Below are 16120 nucleotides of genomic sequence, written 5' to 3'. Positions count from 1 at the left end.
AGAGGCTTCACCATGAGCCAACAGCCCAGAACCAAAGGCAAAGAAAGGCATTTGTGCTTGATTGCAAGTAGCACTTGTGACAGGCACAGACATCTCATCTCTACACTTCTATCTGAACCTTACATGCACATACACTCCTGATGAATTCAGAGAGTGAAAATGACAGCAACTTATATACTGGCCTGGAAAAAGTTACAGTTAAAGCCATGAAATAGAACTGTGGCCTTCCGTTTTTATTTTTGTTGTATTTTTTCACCCAGAGTGTCCCTTGTTTTGCTTAGGAAAGTCGTGCACGCTGTCGGGTGACTGAAGGCATTTAGCCCTTATCATAGCATTACAGAGGTGGGGGGCAGAGGGTAATGTGGGCTCTGGACATCCTAGTGCAGAAAGATTGTGCGTTCACTCCAGGGAGCCCGGACAGAAGGCAGAATATTTACTCTCCCACTCTTGTTGAGATGATTATTTGTATGTTGTGTATTAGGTAAAGCCTTCTCGGCCTACTGTTCATTGGCCAAGAAATGACCACTGTGCAGATTCAGATCCCCCTGCTGAAGAACACTCACATGACAGCAGCCAAGTCACAATCCCCATCAGCTCTCTGAATGCGACATGAATTCACTTTTTCCAAAAGCCTTCTGGAAATATGATGGGAAACCTCGGTGCAGCAGCTGGAAGCAATGGGAAGTATGGCTAAAAGAAGAAAAGAAAAAAACCTTAAATATTACAGTTTGTAAAAAAATGGCCTGGCTCTCATCTTAAAGACTCCAGAGGAGCAGAATGATAATCCACTCTAGCAAAGGATAAACACTAACTGAGGGCTTTGTGCATGCAGATCTGGGGCAGGACACATCTCTACCTTCCAGAACTTACACAGTATTTGCAGGAGATAAAACTAAGTACAGGCAAGGACACAAAACAAGTGAAGAAATGAAAAATCAGCTCCAGGGGGCAGGCCCAGTGGAGCTGTGGTTAAATTCACGTGCTTCACTTTGAGGGCTGGGGGTTCGCGGTATGAAATCCTGGGCATGGACCTACACACCACTCCTCAAGCTATGCTGTGGCAGCATCCCACATACAAAATAGAGAAAGACTGGCACAGATGTTAGCTCAGGGCCAGTCTTCCTCACAAAAACCAAAACAGCTCCTGTCAAGGATATTAGTGGGGTTGCAGACTGACTTGACTGAAGAGGAAAGAAGAGGTTGACAGAATGTCCCACACAATTAGAAGAGAACGACCACATGGGCCCCTGGAGCAGCTTTGCAATTTTCCCACCAGGGAAGGACTTGACTGAGTCTTAAAGGATTTGGATGGATGAAGAAAAATGGAGAAGACTTGTTCAGACTAAAGGAAGTGCAAGGTTAAGACTTCTGAGACAGGAAAGCCCAAGGCACATTTAGGGTATGGAGGAAAATAGGCCACTTTCTCTGTATTGAGTGTCTAGGAAGGTGAGTGATGGGAGACGTGATTAAAGGATAGACTGAGGTTACACCACTAAGGCCTTGAAGGTTACTCTAAGGAGGTTTAGCTTTTATGAAATAGGGACCACTAAAGATTTGAGAAAGGAGAAGGGTTTTAGGAAAATCCGTCTCGCAGTGATAAGACGGATGAAAGTGGGGAGAGACCGGGGCAGGAGGTGAGGGTACAAGGAGCTTGTGTTACTCAGATGTAAGGAAAAGAAGGAAACACAAATATGAAAGGAAATCCACTCCCCTAGGAAAATGTGTATCTGCAAATTCCTAATGTCACATGCACACAGTATTCTCCTATGCTTCCCAATCCACCAAGTGAGTAGTAAATAAAATTAAAAAATTAGAAATTACAGCCAACGGTGGCTGCAGGTGGCAACCTCATCATAGCAGAAAGAAGTTAGCCACTGAATTAGGGATTAAAAGAAATGGTTGAAGCCCTCTACACGGTCAGCTCTAAGCAATAGAGGTAGCTGCCCTTGTAACAGGGAGAGATCTCTGTACCCACGCTTTGCCCCCATGGAAACATGGGGCCTACTCACAGCCATGCAGTAGAGAAGGAGGAGCTGAATACCAAATTAAGCGTGTCCATGTGACTCACCCACTGGGTCTCAAAACCTTCCATTGCCATTCATTCTTTCACTTATTCAATTATTCAACAAACATTTATTGAGCAATTAAAATGTTCCAGGCACAATGCTAGTCACTGGGGGATACAAACATAAATAAAACAATATGACCCTGTCCCCAAGAGGCTGTGGTAGAGGAGACAGATTTGGAACTAAGTGCTTAGGATACAATCCCATTGACTCACTATAATTGTACTTCTGGAATTCTGTTCTTCTAAAGGTCTCCCAAGTCATAAAGACAGGTGCACAGCTGTTCACTATAGCAAAACACTAGAGGCCATCTCAATGTCTATCAATAGTTAAATAAACAATGGTACATCCAAATGCAATAAAGGACGAGGTAGATATATTTACACAGAGATAGATGAATGTCCATAATTTATTGTTAAGTGAGAAATGTAAGTTTCAGTGCAAGAATTATATATGATCCCATTTTCATAAAAAGAGTGTACATACATACACAGAGGGAAAGATATGGAAGTATATGCCCAAATTTATAAGCAATGACTACTTCCAGAAAGCAGGGAGATTTTCAACTAGCATGTAAAACTTGCAGTTTTTTAAAACCTCTATTGCTATGCAGAACTGAACCAAGCCCTAGAGAAACACAGAAGATTACAGAAATTAACTCTGCCTAGGGGAGACAGGGTAGGAAGACAGAGGACATGAAGTTTGGACTGAATTTTAAAGGAGGAGCAGAATTCACCTGACTGAGAAAGGGAGTGGAGCAATCTAAGTAGAAGGAGCTATACGTCAAGAGTGCTGGGGTAGACAAGAACGGATTGCTTGTTTGAGTTGTATATCTCACAGAATCTGAGTCAAACTCACAGAATCTGATGTCTTAGAGTGGGGCAAGTCTACTCTGGCAAGATTCTTGTTAACAATGGTACAGAAATCTCTGCGTTGACTTCTAGTCATGCTCAGGCCCTGGGGAAAATGCCTTGACCCTAGTCCCAGAGCCTCAAGGAGGATCTGCATAAAATTAATTGGAGCTGTCTCCCTCCAGAAAGAAAGACTTTGACCTGCCTCTCTTGTCCTGCCTGTCCTGAATAACCCAGTGCTGCTCCATTTGGAAGAGACTCTCAGCTTGAGATCTAGAGCAGTAACAACCCAGCATCAGCCCAATATACATATTTTTTAATTCTCGGGAAATTAGAATATACATAAAATCCCCAAATATATATTAATGATATATTTACATGAATTCATTTTTACATAAATTCATTTACAAAAATGTATGTCTTCAATAACTTCTAAACCATGCATTTAAATTAATAGATGTAGTTGAAATATACCCACACAAGTGATACAGAGTGTTAACAGTTCTACATTTTTTGCTTGAGGAAGATTGTTGCTAAGATCTGTGTCAACCTTCCTCTATTTCACGTGGGATGCCGCCACAGTGTGGCTTGACAAGCAGCCCTAGGTGTGCACATGGAACTCGAACCTGTGAACCCCTGGCCACCAAAGCAGAGCACACGAGCTTAATCACTACGCCACCAGGCCAGCCCAATATTTCAATTTTTTTAAAAAGTGCTATAGGAGAATGGGACACTGGTTGTCCTTATATTTATTAATACATTGATTTCCTAAAATCAGTTGTTTCTTTCTTTAGCTACACTGTGCTGCCTATTCTCTAAGTCAAACTGTTTAACATCCCAAAATAAGGTTTTGGGTATATTCGTGTATCTATGCATTCATTCACCCATCTTACGCTATAAGAATCACTATATGAATTCTTATAGAGTGAATCACTATCTTTTTTTTTTTTTCTGTTTTCTCCCCAAAGCCCCCTGGTACATAGTTGTATATTTTAGTTGTGGGTCCTTCTAGTTGAGGCATGTGGGGCGCCGCCTCAGCAAGGCCTGATGAGCAGTGCCATGTCTGTGCCCAGCATTCGAACTGGCAAAACCCTGGGCCGCCGCAGCAGAGCGTGTGAACCTAAACACTCGGCCTCGGGGCTGGCCCTGAACCACTATCTATATCCATGAATTCTTATAGAGTGAATCACTCTGCTACACTCTGGGGGTAGAAAGATGAAGAGTTACTAGCTTCAAAGAGCTCCTACACAGACCACTGCTATTAGTTGAGACCCAAGCAACTATAAAACACAAAACAGACTTTCAAACGCACTATGGGAATCATAGGCAAACCTGTATGTTTAGGATTTTGAGTTGTCTGAGTGATGACATCAATTCAAGGAATAATTTTAAGCCAGAAAGGCACCCAGGACCTATATGTACTTAGAAAACTGGATTACATTTCTCAAATATAAAGGTAGGATGGCTCACCTGGAGATCACTTGACCTAAGTCAGATTAACAATCAAAAGGCAAGAGGCATGTAATTAGAGCATTTATTACATGTTGGTAGATGTGACTGGTGCCCTCCTGAGGCAGCTGGAAATATAGAAGGCCAGGAAAGATGAGATCCTTTGAAGAGCGCCTACCCAGTTGGGCAATGAAGAATGCTGTCAGAATGGTTGGACTAAGGCAACGGTAAGATTCTTTTAGAAAACATTGCCCCCTAGAGGTTTTCTCGAGAAGCCTCTTGTCAGAATATTTCCATTTTTAAAGACGAGTGAGCAATTTCTTCTGATTTCAACAATGATCCTGAATTTCCATATAGGAGAGATTTATCGGTGTCAATAAGGTCAAAAAAAGATTTGGTGACGTTTCTTCTGCATTTATATATTTTCTATTGAGATAATACAATTGCTTGGTTGGGGAAGCAAGCTGATAAGAGATTAAAGAAGCGAAGCCTCCCCTCAAAGACCTCTCTGGTGCATAAGGCCAGGAATCTCATGGGAAAGAACCTGCTTTTATTCCCAAACTGGAGTTCACACAAACAGACCTATCTGATGGAGTAAGGGTTTCCCTGGAGGAAAATAGTGAAAATTATTGCAAATAAGAAAGAAGTCTTGTAGAGTGGGCTTGATAAAACAGCAGGGCGGAGGTATGAAGGAGCAAGGATCTGAGGTTTATTGTGAGGTTTTACCTGCTCCACCCCCAGCCCCTTCCCTAACCCCTCCAGACATTCCTCTTTACTTTGGGAAGGACACTACAGAGTGTGTCAGCCCAAGAGCTCCACCTGGGAAGCTCCTTTGAAAGGTGATTTACGAGAGCAGTTAACGCATTTCTCTGCTGGGCTAAGGTCAGTCCTCTGAAGGAAGCAGGTGGCCACCAGTGGGTGGGGAGTGGGTCAAATGCCCACAGAGGCACATAAAACTGCAGGGAGGGGCTCTGCTCATGCGAGAGATGAGCCTCCCTACCCTATCAGTCCACCTCCCGGCAGACTGTTAGAAGGAACGGACCCTTCTCGAGGACCTGCAATCTGAGAATTATCAAAAATCTTTGGATTCGGAAATCCTGAAAAAAACCTGTAATGACTGCTAGGCAAGAAGGTGGGGACTCAGAACATCATAATTTCTATTCACTAGCCAGTGAAACCCAGGCCATACAGTTTCCATGGGTAGCATTTGATGTGTGTACTCAGTGAATTGAAGTCAATATTTGAATCATTTTGGGGATTATGTCCATCTTTGCTCCATTATAAAGGATGATTTGCTTCTGTATAAGAAGTGTGAAATAGAGGGAAAACATTTCTAACGTAAGCTGGGGACTTGAAAGTTGGATAGAGTTTGAATAGGGCAGTAAATGTCAAGGAGACAACAGGTAGAATGGCACAAAAGTGGGAAAAGACAGAACTTATGCAAATTTGGTTGGAATTATAGAATTTATGAATGTAATTTGTAAGGGGAAGAAGTGAAAAGGATGTTGGCACCAGATTGCCTTATATTTTATATCAATAACACAAGTTCAGTAACCTCTTTCTATGGAAACATTTTTAATGAAGACATGATGATTTATTTTAACACTCTTCTGTGGAAATCTAAATGTGAATAGATAATTGATGACATTACTACTATTCTTTGCTCGTAAAATATTTCAACACATAGAAAAGTACCAAGAAAGATAAAAACACCTATATACCCACCATCCAAATTTTACTAATTTTAATCCTTTTCCATGCTTGCTTTCAGTCTTATTTTTAAGAAATCTGTTTGCAATACTTTAGTGTTACAAGCAAGGCTGCAATGAATCATAAGAGGCTCCTCATGACAATAAGAGGTTACATTTCTTGAGTCCTCACTCTGTGCCAGGCGCTAGTGTGACTGCCATATGTGAATTAGTTCATTCACAGCAACTATATGCAGAAGGTACTACATTCATTCCCATTTTATAGATGGATACCTAAAACAGAGAAAAGCTATATAACTTTCCCCAGATCAAATGGCCAAGAAATGGTGGGGCTGAAATTGGAATGGAGACAGTCTGGCACTTTTTTTTTTTTTTTTTATTGGTGAGGAATACTGGCCCTGAGGTAACATCTGTTGCCAATCTTTCTCTTTTTGCTTGAGGAAGACTGTCGCTGAGCTAATATCTGTGCTAATCTTCCTCTATTTTATGTGGGATGCCACCACAGCATGGCTTGACAAGCAGTGCTAGGTCCGTGCTCGGGATCCTGGCCTGTGAACCCAGGCTGCCAAGGCAGAGCACGGGAACTTAACTACTACACCACCAGGCTGGCCCCATGTCTGGCACCTTTTTAAACCACTGGGCTATGCTTTGTTATTCCTCTATACGTCTCTTGGGGGTTTCTGTAAGAGTTTCTCTAGGGCAGTGGTTCTCAAAGTTGAACGTGCATCAGAATCATTTGGAGGGCTTTCGAAACCACAGCTTGTTGTCACTCCCTCCCCCACCTCAGGTTCCTGATTCAGTAGTCCGGGATGAGGACTGAAAATGTGCATATCTAACGACTACCCAAGGGGTGCCGATACCGCAAATCCTGGAACGCACTTGGAGAACCACTGCTCTAGGAAGATGGACCTGTACATGGAATTGCTAGGTTGTAGGATACGGTCGCTTTGGCAGCACACATACTAAAATTGAAACGAGACACAGAGGATATACGCTCCTTCAACAGTATTTGATACAGAAACATTGCTCTACAAAGTGATCGCGCCGATTGACACTCCCACTTGCAGCGGATGAGAGTTCCATTTCTGCATATCCTCAACAACACTTCAAAATGCCACTTTAAAATTTTCCCAGGGGCCAGCCTGGTGGGGTAGTGGTTAAGTTTACGTGCTCTGCCTGGGCAGCCGTGGTTCACAGTTTGGGATCTTGGTTGCAGACCTAGTACCACTCACCAAGCCCCGCTGTGGTGGCATCCCACATAAAACAGAGGAAGACTGGCACAGATATTAGCTCAGAGCCAATCTTCCTCACACACACACAAAATTTTTTTTGCCAATCTGATGGGGTTGAAATATCTCAGTTGGCTTGACTTGCCATTTCTCTATTAGTGAATTATTGATCATTAAATTTCCTTTTTAAAGTGCCAAATCCTATTTTTGCCAGGTTTTTTTGGTTCGGTTTTTGTCTTATTTATTTACAGGAATTCAAAAAATATTTTGGACACCAATGTTTCATTAGTTATTAGAAAATATTTTCTCTCACTTGGTAGCTTATCTTCTCACTTTATTTAAAATTTTTCTTTATAGTTTGCTATTTGTCTTATTTAGCGAATCTTTCCCTAGCCAGAAGTCATGAAAATAACATTTTGTTGTAAAAGTTTTGCTTTTTAGCAACTGAGGCTGTCAATTCCAGGCGGCGGAGGCCAGCTCACAAAGCCTGTGGATCCATGTTGGGGTTTGAGGCCAAGGTTCCAGCTAGTGTGAGTACTTCCTTAACTAGAGCAGCTTCTTGGCCAATTTCCCCCCAAAATGTAGCTTAGCACAGGCAGTTGAGGACTTGGGACCTGGTGTCAGATCCCATGATCAAATCTCAACATCACAGCACTGGCCCCACCTGTCTTCCCTCGGGCACCCTGCACTTCCTTTTAGAGTATTTACATTTTATCATCATTTTTTGTTTATATGTCTACTTCCTTCACAAGAATCTAAGTTCCTTGATCAAAGGGACTGTGCTTTATCCATTTTCATATCTTTGGTACCCAGGACATAATTGGTGTTCAGTAAATATTTTCTAATGAAAAATAAAAAGCTCTGCTTTTTACATCTGGAATTTATTTTATGTATGCTGTGAGTCAGGAAAAGATTTTTTTTTGCATAATGTCTCAGAACTTTAAGTGTAAATGAAAGTTATTTTCTCCATTTACAAAAGGGAAAGAGACATTTTTCCCCTTCCTCCTTTCTTAAGAGAGTTTCCTTAGAGACATCGTGAATTTGAATCCTTGCTCTAACCTTTGGAGAAGAGGTAAATCTCTCTAAGGATTAAAGCCAGCCTCCAGTTGTTATATTATAGCTAGATATCTAAGGTCACTGGGCAAACGACCTCTAGATACGTATAACGTACCTCCAGAATTAGCTCAGGGTCTCTCACAAGATGGACAGGGACTGTCACAAGGTACAACTCTTTTGTCTTTTGAGGAGATAAGAGAAGTTTTTATCCTTCCTTCTGCTTTGCTGTATAAAATGTGTGAGATTCTGTTGTAATTTCAGTCACCTTCGTTTTACCTCACAGCTTGTAAATCTGTTAAGGCTTACTCAATCATATACTGTATTCTCTCTTCTATATGCGTACAGATGGATCTTTTGTTGGCAGGATGGTTTCCTTTTCCCAAGAGAACCACACAGTCCCCTTAAATCTTCACGTTTCCGTATACACACAGGTCTGTTTCTGGGCTTTCACTTCCGTTTCATTGCTCTTTTTATCTGTCTTTGCACCAATTCCATACTGTTTCAACTAAGATGACTTTTCAATATATCTTGCTATCTGATGCAATAAGTCCCCCACCCAACTTCTTCTTCTTCAGAATTGTCTGGGCTGTTCTTGGCCTTTTATCCCTCTTATAAATTTTAGGATCCTCATGTTAAGTTTTGCAAAAATCTTTGAAATTTTGGTTGGAATTGTAATAAATTGGTGACTAAGTTTTGGGAGACCTGACGTCTAAAAAACATTGTTTTCTTATCCATAAATATGGACTTAATTATCTCTCTAGCTATTCAGATTTTCTTTTATGGCCTTCCAGACCTTTGTGAAGAAAGTTGTAAAACGTTGTATATCTTATCTTAGATCTATTCCTGGGTAACTGATAGATTTTGTGCTATTGTGAACGGTCTTTTTAAAAATTCCTTTTTCTAATTAGTTATTTTTGATGTATAAGAATGCTATTGATTGTTTTATGTTGATCTTGTATCCAGCAACTTTGCCGAACTTTATTAGTTGTAATAGTTTGGGGTAAATACTCTTTGGTTTTCTAGGTAAAGAGATGTTTTTATCTCTTTGTTTTCAATTCCTGTATAGGAATTAAAGGCTTTTCTCCTTTAAAATGTGTTACTTTGGTAAATGCATAGAACAGAGCCTAGCCCATTTAAGCTCAATACCTAAATCTTAATATTATGGATTAATCTATTTTCTTCCTTGCTCTCCTGGGATAAACCATACTTAGTCATAAAGTATTAATTTTATATGATCCTGTGTTTAATTTGCTATTTATTTAGGTTTTTGCATCTATGTTCATAAACAAGATTAGTCCATACTTTTATTCCCTGATATCATAGTTGAATATTTGGGGTATTAAGGTTATATTCATCTCAAATTGCATTGGGTAGTTTTCTCTGTTTTTCTGTTATTTGAAAGAGTTTGTATAAGATAAGGATTCTCTGTTCTTCCAATATTTGCCAAAACCATCTAGGCCTGGTGTTTGTTTGAGGGAAAGATGTTCAACTCTGATTTAATTCTTTAATAGTTATTCACTTATTTAGATTTCCATATCTTCTTGAGTCAATATTGATATCTTAGTTTTCTAAGTAATTGTCCATTTCATCTACAATTTCTCATTTTTGTCACTGAAGAATTCAGAATATACCACCCCAAAATACGCCACTCTGGCATATTATTTTAAGTTAAAGCCACTTAAAAAAATAGCAGATGCAAAAAGGGCACTCTGACCTTCCTAGAAGCAGGAAATAAAACTCTCACGTAAAAGGTCCCCTCCTTGCACCTGGAGGAAGAAAGACATTTTTTATCATCAAAGGGCAACATCCCATCTCTACTCCACTGGAAGCTTGGGCCAAGAGAAATCTGTACAAACAAACCTTGTTAAACTAACCCTTATCTTTCTGGTACTTTCCCATGATTAACTGCCCTAGCCCAAGCCCCTCTGTCTTGTCACGTTTTCATAGTTTAGCACTCTTTGTCCAACTTGATACAATATTAATATAATAACAATATTTGAGCATTGGCTCAAACTGCTTCTTTGAGTCTACATTTCCTTATGCTCCCATGTCAAGTAAAACTTACATTAAATAAATTTGTATGCCACAAAAATGGACGCATAGGTCAATGGAACACAATGGAGAGCCACAAATAAACCCACGCATGTATGGTCAATTACTCCTCAACAAAGAGACAAGAATATACATTGCGGAAAATACAGTCTCTTCAAATAAATGAGGTTGGGAAAAGTGGACAGATACGTGCAAAAGAATGAAACTTGACCACTTTCTTACACCATATACAAAAATAAACTCAAAATGAATTAAAGACTTAAATTAAGCCCTGAAACCATAAAACTCCTAGAAGAAAACACAGGCAGCCAGCTCTTTGACATTAGTCTTAGCAATATTTTTGGGATATGGCAAGGGCAACAAAAGCAAATAAACAAATGGGACTACATCAAACTAAGAAGCTTTTGTTGATGGTTTCCTTCAACAAAATGAAAAGGCAACCTACTGAATGGAGGAATATATTTGCAAATTATATATCCAATAAGGGGTTAATATCCAAAATATATAAACAATTCATACAACTCAATATCAAAAAAACAATCCAATTAAAAAATGGGCAGAGGACCTGAATAGACGTTTTTTCAAAGAAGACAAACAGATGGCCAACAGGTACACGAAAAGGTGCTCAACATCACTAATCATCAGGGAAATGCAGATCAAAACCACAATGAGATTATTACCTCACATTTGTCAAAATGGCTATTATCAAAAAGATAAGAAATAACAAGTGTTGGCAAGGATGTGGAGAAAAGGGGACCTCTGTGCATTATTGGCGGGAATGTAATTGGTGCAACCACTATGGAAAACAGTATGGAGGTTCCTCAAAAAAATTAAAAACAGAACTACTATACAATTCAGCAATACCACTTCTGGGTATTTATCTGAATAAAATAAAACACTAATTTGAACAGATATATGCACCCATATGTTCACTGCATCATTATTTACAATAGACAAGATATGGAAGCAACTTAAGTGTCCATCAGTATACGAATGGGTAAAGAAGATGTGATAGATAGATATGTATAATGTGGAATATTACTCAGCCATAAAAAAGAATGAAAGCCTGCCATTTGCGACAACATGGATGGATCTAGAGGATATTATGCTGAGTGAAATAAGCTAGCCAGAGAAAGAAGACCACAATATGATTTTACTTATATGTGGAATCTAAAAAACAAAAAAAACAAATGAACAAAACAGAAACAGACTCATAGATACAGAGGACAAATTGGTAGCTGCCAGAGGGGAAGGGGTAGGGGAGAAGAGTGAAATAGGTGAAGGGGATTAAGAGAACAAATTTGCAGTTATAAAATAAGTCATGAGGATGTAATGTACAGCATACAGAATATAGTCAACAATATTGTAATCCCTTTGTATGATGACAGATGATTACTAGTCTTATCAAGGTAATCATTTTGTAATGTATCTAAATGCCAAATCACTATGTTGAACACCTGAAATTAATACAATATTGTATGCCAACTACACTTCAATTTTAAAAATTTTAATAAAAATCAATAAATAAATTTGTATGCTTTTCTCCTGTTAATCTATTTTTGTTACAGGAGCCCCAGTCCAGAACCTAGAAGAGTAGAGGGAAAGATTGTTTCTTCCTCCCCTACATCACAGAACTGCATAGTATTATCTTACCCTATCTGTAGTTAGGACTCCTTTTTCGTTCTTATATAGTGTTTGAATAGGGAGTTCCTACGCAAAAATAATCATTTAAAAGTTTGGATCTAAATAATATATAAAACATATTTATAAATTTACAAATATCGTTTGTTTTGAAACTAAAAAATTCATTTAACTCCTAGGTTAAAGAGGAAATCACAAAATATTCTGATAAACGGTGGAAGTACAACTTACTATAACAAGTGGGATATAGTTAAATCTGGCCTAAGTGCACTTATTTAAAACACACACACGAAAAAATAACTAGGCGTTAACTCAACAACCTAGGAAAGGAAAATCTTCTCAAACACGGGAAAAAGACCAAAGCACGACATCGAGATGCTTTACGGCTTTCGCGCTACGCGTATCTGCCGTCAGGGCGGCCGTGCTGCTGGCGAGCCTGGGAGCGGGACGCCAAGTGTGGGACCTGGAGCGAAGCAAAGCCCAAGACCAAGGAGGAGGAGGAGTGCCGAATGGCAGCCACAAGAAGCCGTTGTGCTTGTCATATGTACCGGGGCCACATCCCGCTGCTCTTCTGGTATCTGCTCGTGCGCAACCTGGTTGGCGCCAGCGGCGCGGTTGGGCGGCTTCTCCCTGAGCGGTGGATGGTGCGTGTGGCGCCGAGAAGCGGCCCTGGCGTCATCAGGACCACGGGAGAGGAGGATGGCGGCCCGTGGCCAGCGCGGGGCGGCGGCACTACTCCTTCGCCCACAGGCGCCTGCAAGCTCAAGCGTCTTGCGCCGCGACTTGGGGGAGCTGCGGGCGCCTGCTCCGCGGTGCCTGCTCCGTCCCCAGGCCGATCGCAGCCCAGCCTTTGTTCCCCAGCGTCCTGGGGACGCGCCTCCTCGGCTGCCCGCGCCAGCTCGGAGGCGCCCAGACCTGGCCTCCCGCGGGGCTGCTTTTCCTGGAGCTGTAGCAAAACCTTAGTTGTGTTGTGCCCGTCTTTCCTACTCCTGTTAGTTTTTTGATTGATATATCAGTTTCCGATGTGGGTATGTTAAAAATCTTACACTATTGTTGGGATTTATAGCAGATTTTTTTCTTGCGAATCTGTTCTCTCCTGCAGTAATCCCTTGGGTTTATATTTTCAGATGCGTACAAATACCCTCCTGGTCCACAGCCCGGGTTAGAGTGAGGCACTGACCTTGGGTGGAAAATTTAAAGAGGCGCCAAAAACCCGAGTAATCAAGATAAATCACATTTTAATGCAATATTTTTTAAAGTAAAAATGCCAAAAATAGATGAAGACTAAAATACTACAATTTTAAATGAAAAGAAAATCCGACCCTGCCCTTTAACGACTCACCTCAATCACCTCACTTGCCTCACCTTATTCTCCAGCCCTGGGTGTACCTTCTTAGTGAATTGATTCTTTTTATTCTTCCGTAAGATTTCTCCAGTCCTATTACAGCTTTTTGCTTAAATTCTGTGTTTTCTGATTTAATAGTGCAACAACGAACTTTTGGTTAAATTTATTTATCCACATTTTGTTTTCTTATCATCCCTTTTCTTTGCTTTTTTCCCCCTTCTGTTGGATTGATAAGTTTTCTACATTTCCTTTATTTTTTTTTTACTGAAAATTTAGACTGGGTTAGATCAAGAAAAAACATCCTTGAGAAAATATCAACACAAATGTTCTCCAGTTTGAAACGTTTAAGTGTATTATTTTACTAAGGAAAGTGATTGGAAAACAGTATGGTGATTCCTTAAAAAAATTGAGAATAGATCTATATGATCCAGCTATTCCACTGTATATCCAAAGAACATGAAAACATGAATGCATAAAGATACATGCACCCCTATGTTCATCACAGTATTATTCACAATAGCCAAGACTTGGAAGCAGCCTAGGTGCCCATCAAGGGAGGAACAGATAAAGAAGATGTGGTATTTATACACAATGGAATACTACTCAGCCATAAGAAACGATGAAATCCGGCCATTTGTGACAACATGGATGGACCTTGAGGGTATTATGCTGAGTGAAATAAGTCGGAAAGAGAAAGTCAGATACCCTATGATCTCACTCGTAAGTAGAAGATAAAAACAACAACAAACAATCTCACAGAGACAGAGATTGGATTGACGGTTACCAGAGGGGAAGGGGCGAGGGGGTAGGGTGAAAGGAGTGATCAGGCACATGTGTGTGGTGAAGGATTGTAATTAGTCTTTGGGTGGTGAACATGATGTAATCTACACAGAAATCAAAATATATAACGATATACACCTGAAATTTATATAATGTTATAAACCAATGTTACTGCAATAAAAAAAAGGAATTTGATAGGAAAAAAAAGAAAGTGATTGCCATATCAGTAAAATTCCTTAAGCGTTTATTGAGTACCTACCTGTGTCATTCATTGTTCCAGGAACTAAGTATACAAAAATTAGTAACTCATTGTACCTGCCCTCAGAGTGCCTACAATAGATGTTTTTCTAACGTTATCTTACGAAACCTCCCTGCTGCCTGTGACATTGTTACTCATTCCTTCCTGGAAGTTTTCCATATCCTTGGTTTACAAGACACTCATCTCTCCCCGTTCTCCTAGTACTGAGAAATTACTTTCTCTGCCTCTTGAACTCCTTTGCCCTCTCCTCAATAGTTAGCATTCCTCAAAGTTCCATCCTTGACCTTCCACTCTTTTCTTGCCATTTACATCTCTCATGCTTTAAATCACGATCTATGTCAGTAACTTCAAAATATCTTTGTCTAGGGCCTAGCCCGGTGGCGTAGTGGTTAAGTTCACGCACTCCACTTCGGTGGCCCCAGGTTTGTGGGCCCGCATCCAGGGCTCAGACCTATGCACCGCTTGCCAAGCCACATTGTGGCAGCATTCCACATAAAATAGAGGAAGATGGGCACAGATGTTAGCTCAGGGCCAACCTCTTCCTCACACACACAAAAATACACATCTTTGTCTAATCTCTACCATAATGTCCTGACATATATCCAACTGCTGTTGAACATCCGTTTGGATATCCCACAGGTTTCCTACCTCAATAAATCCCCAACTGAAGACATCTGCCAATGTAAATCTATTCCTTTTCCTTTTCTCATCTCAGTTAACCATCATTTACCATTTGCCCATTTGCCCAAGCCAGAAACCCCTGTGTCATTCCATCCGTCTGCACTCTTCACAGCCAATCCCAAGGTCCTGTCAATTTTACTCCATTAACATTTCTCAGATTTGTCTCCTCTGCATTCGTCCCCTCCACTGCTCAAGTTCAAGACCTCATTAGTTGGCTCCTGGCCTGCTGAGCCTCCCAGCTGCCTCCTTCTCCCAGCCTTGCCCTTTCCCCACATCAATCTGCAGTCCCACAGCACCCTGTGCTTTCCTGTCTTCACCATATGTAAAATTAAGGATTTATGTGACTACGCATTTTGATTGTGAGCTCCCTCAGGATATCTTTGTACCCACACCACATAGCACTGGGCTTGGCATTAGTGCTGAGGAAATGTCTCTTGAGCTGAACTAAGCTCTGTTGTAGTCTTAAGTGATGTTTCATTTTATTTTGTTTTAAGGCTTTTAATGCCATTAAAATATTTTTCCTTTTTTAGGAAATAAGATTAGCAGTTTTTGGTCAAGGTCTTATGTTCCAAATGTCCTAAAACTACACAGTACTTTTCAGAAACATACCGTTCTTCCACCCTCAGGTAATTAGGGGTCAACTCAATATGATAAATCATTTGTTCAGTGTATTTAATTTTTTTTTTTAGGAAGGTTAGCCCTGAGCCAACATCTGCCAATCCTCCTCTTTTTACTGAGGAAGACTGGCCCTGAGCTAACATTTGTGCCCATCTTCCTCCACTTTATATGTGGAACACCTACCACAGCATGGCTTGCCAAGCAGTGCCATGTCTTGACCTGGGATCCAAACCGGCGAACCCTGGGCCTCCGAAGCAGAATGTGCACACTTAACTGCTGTGCCACCTGGCTGGCCCCTATATTTCATATTTTAAAGATGGTGTTAGTATCTCATTAAAAGCATTACTATTTGTCATTAATTAGAGTGTTATTGCAATTGATCCT

At 40.5% G+C, this 16120-nt stretch overlaps 1 protein-coding gene across 2 annotated transcripts in view; it reads right to left on the bottom strand.

Moving 5' to 3' along the window:
* CCL28 (C-C motif chemokine ligand 28) overlaps positions 1–16120 on the bottom strand; it is a 37109-nt gene that overhangs the window by 14593 nt on the left and 6396 nt on the right. For both annotated transcript variants that reach the window (XR_006890179.1, XM_046672251.1), the window contains exon 2: positions 564–690. Coding sequence is in view for 1 of the 2 variants with exons in the window: in XM_046672251.1 (XP_046528207.1) it covers positions 564–690 (127 nt within the window). In the remaining variant the exon portion in view is untranslated. The remainder of the gene's footprint in view (positions 1–563; positions 691–16120) is intronic.

The sequence above is a fragment of the Equus quagga genome, chromosome 9 (assembly GCF_021613505.1).
Source record: "Equus quagga isolate Etosha38 chromosome 9, UCLA_HA_Equagga_1.0, whole genome shotgun sequence".
NCBI lineage: Eukaryota > Metazoa > Chordata > Mammalia > Perissodactyla > Equidae > Equus > Equus quagga.
Note: the sequence above shows the minus strand (reverse complement) of the source record. Positions and strands in the feature narration are given on the sequence as shown.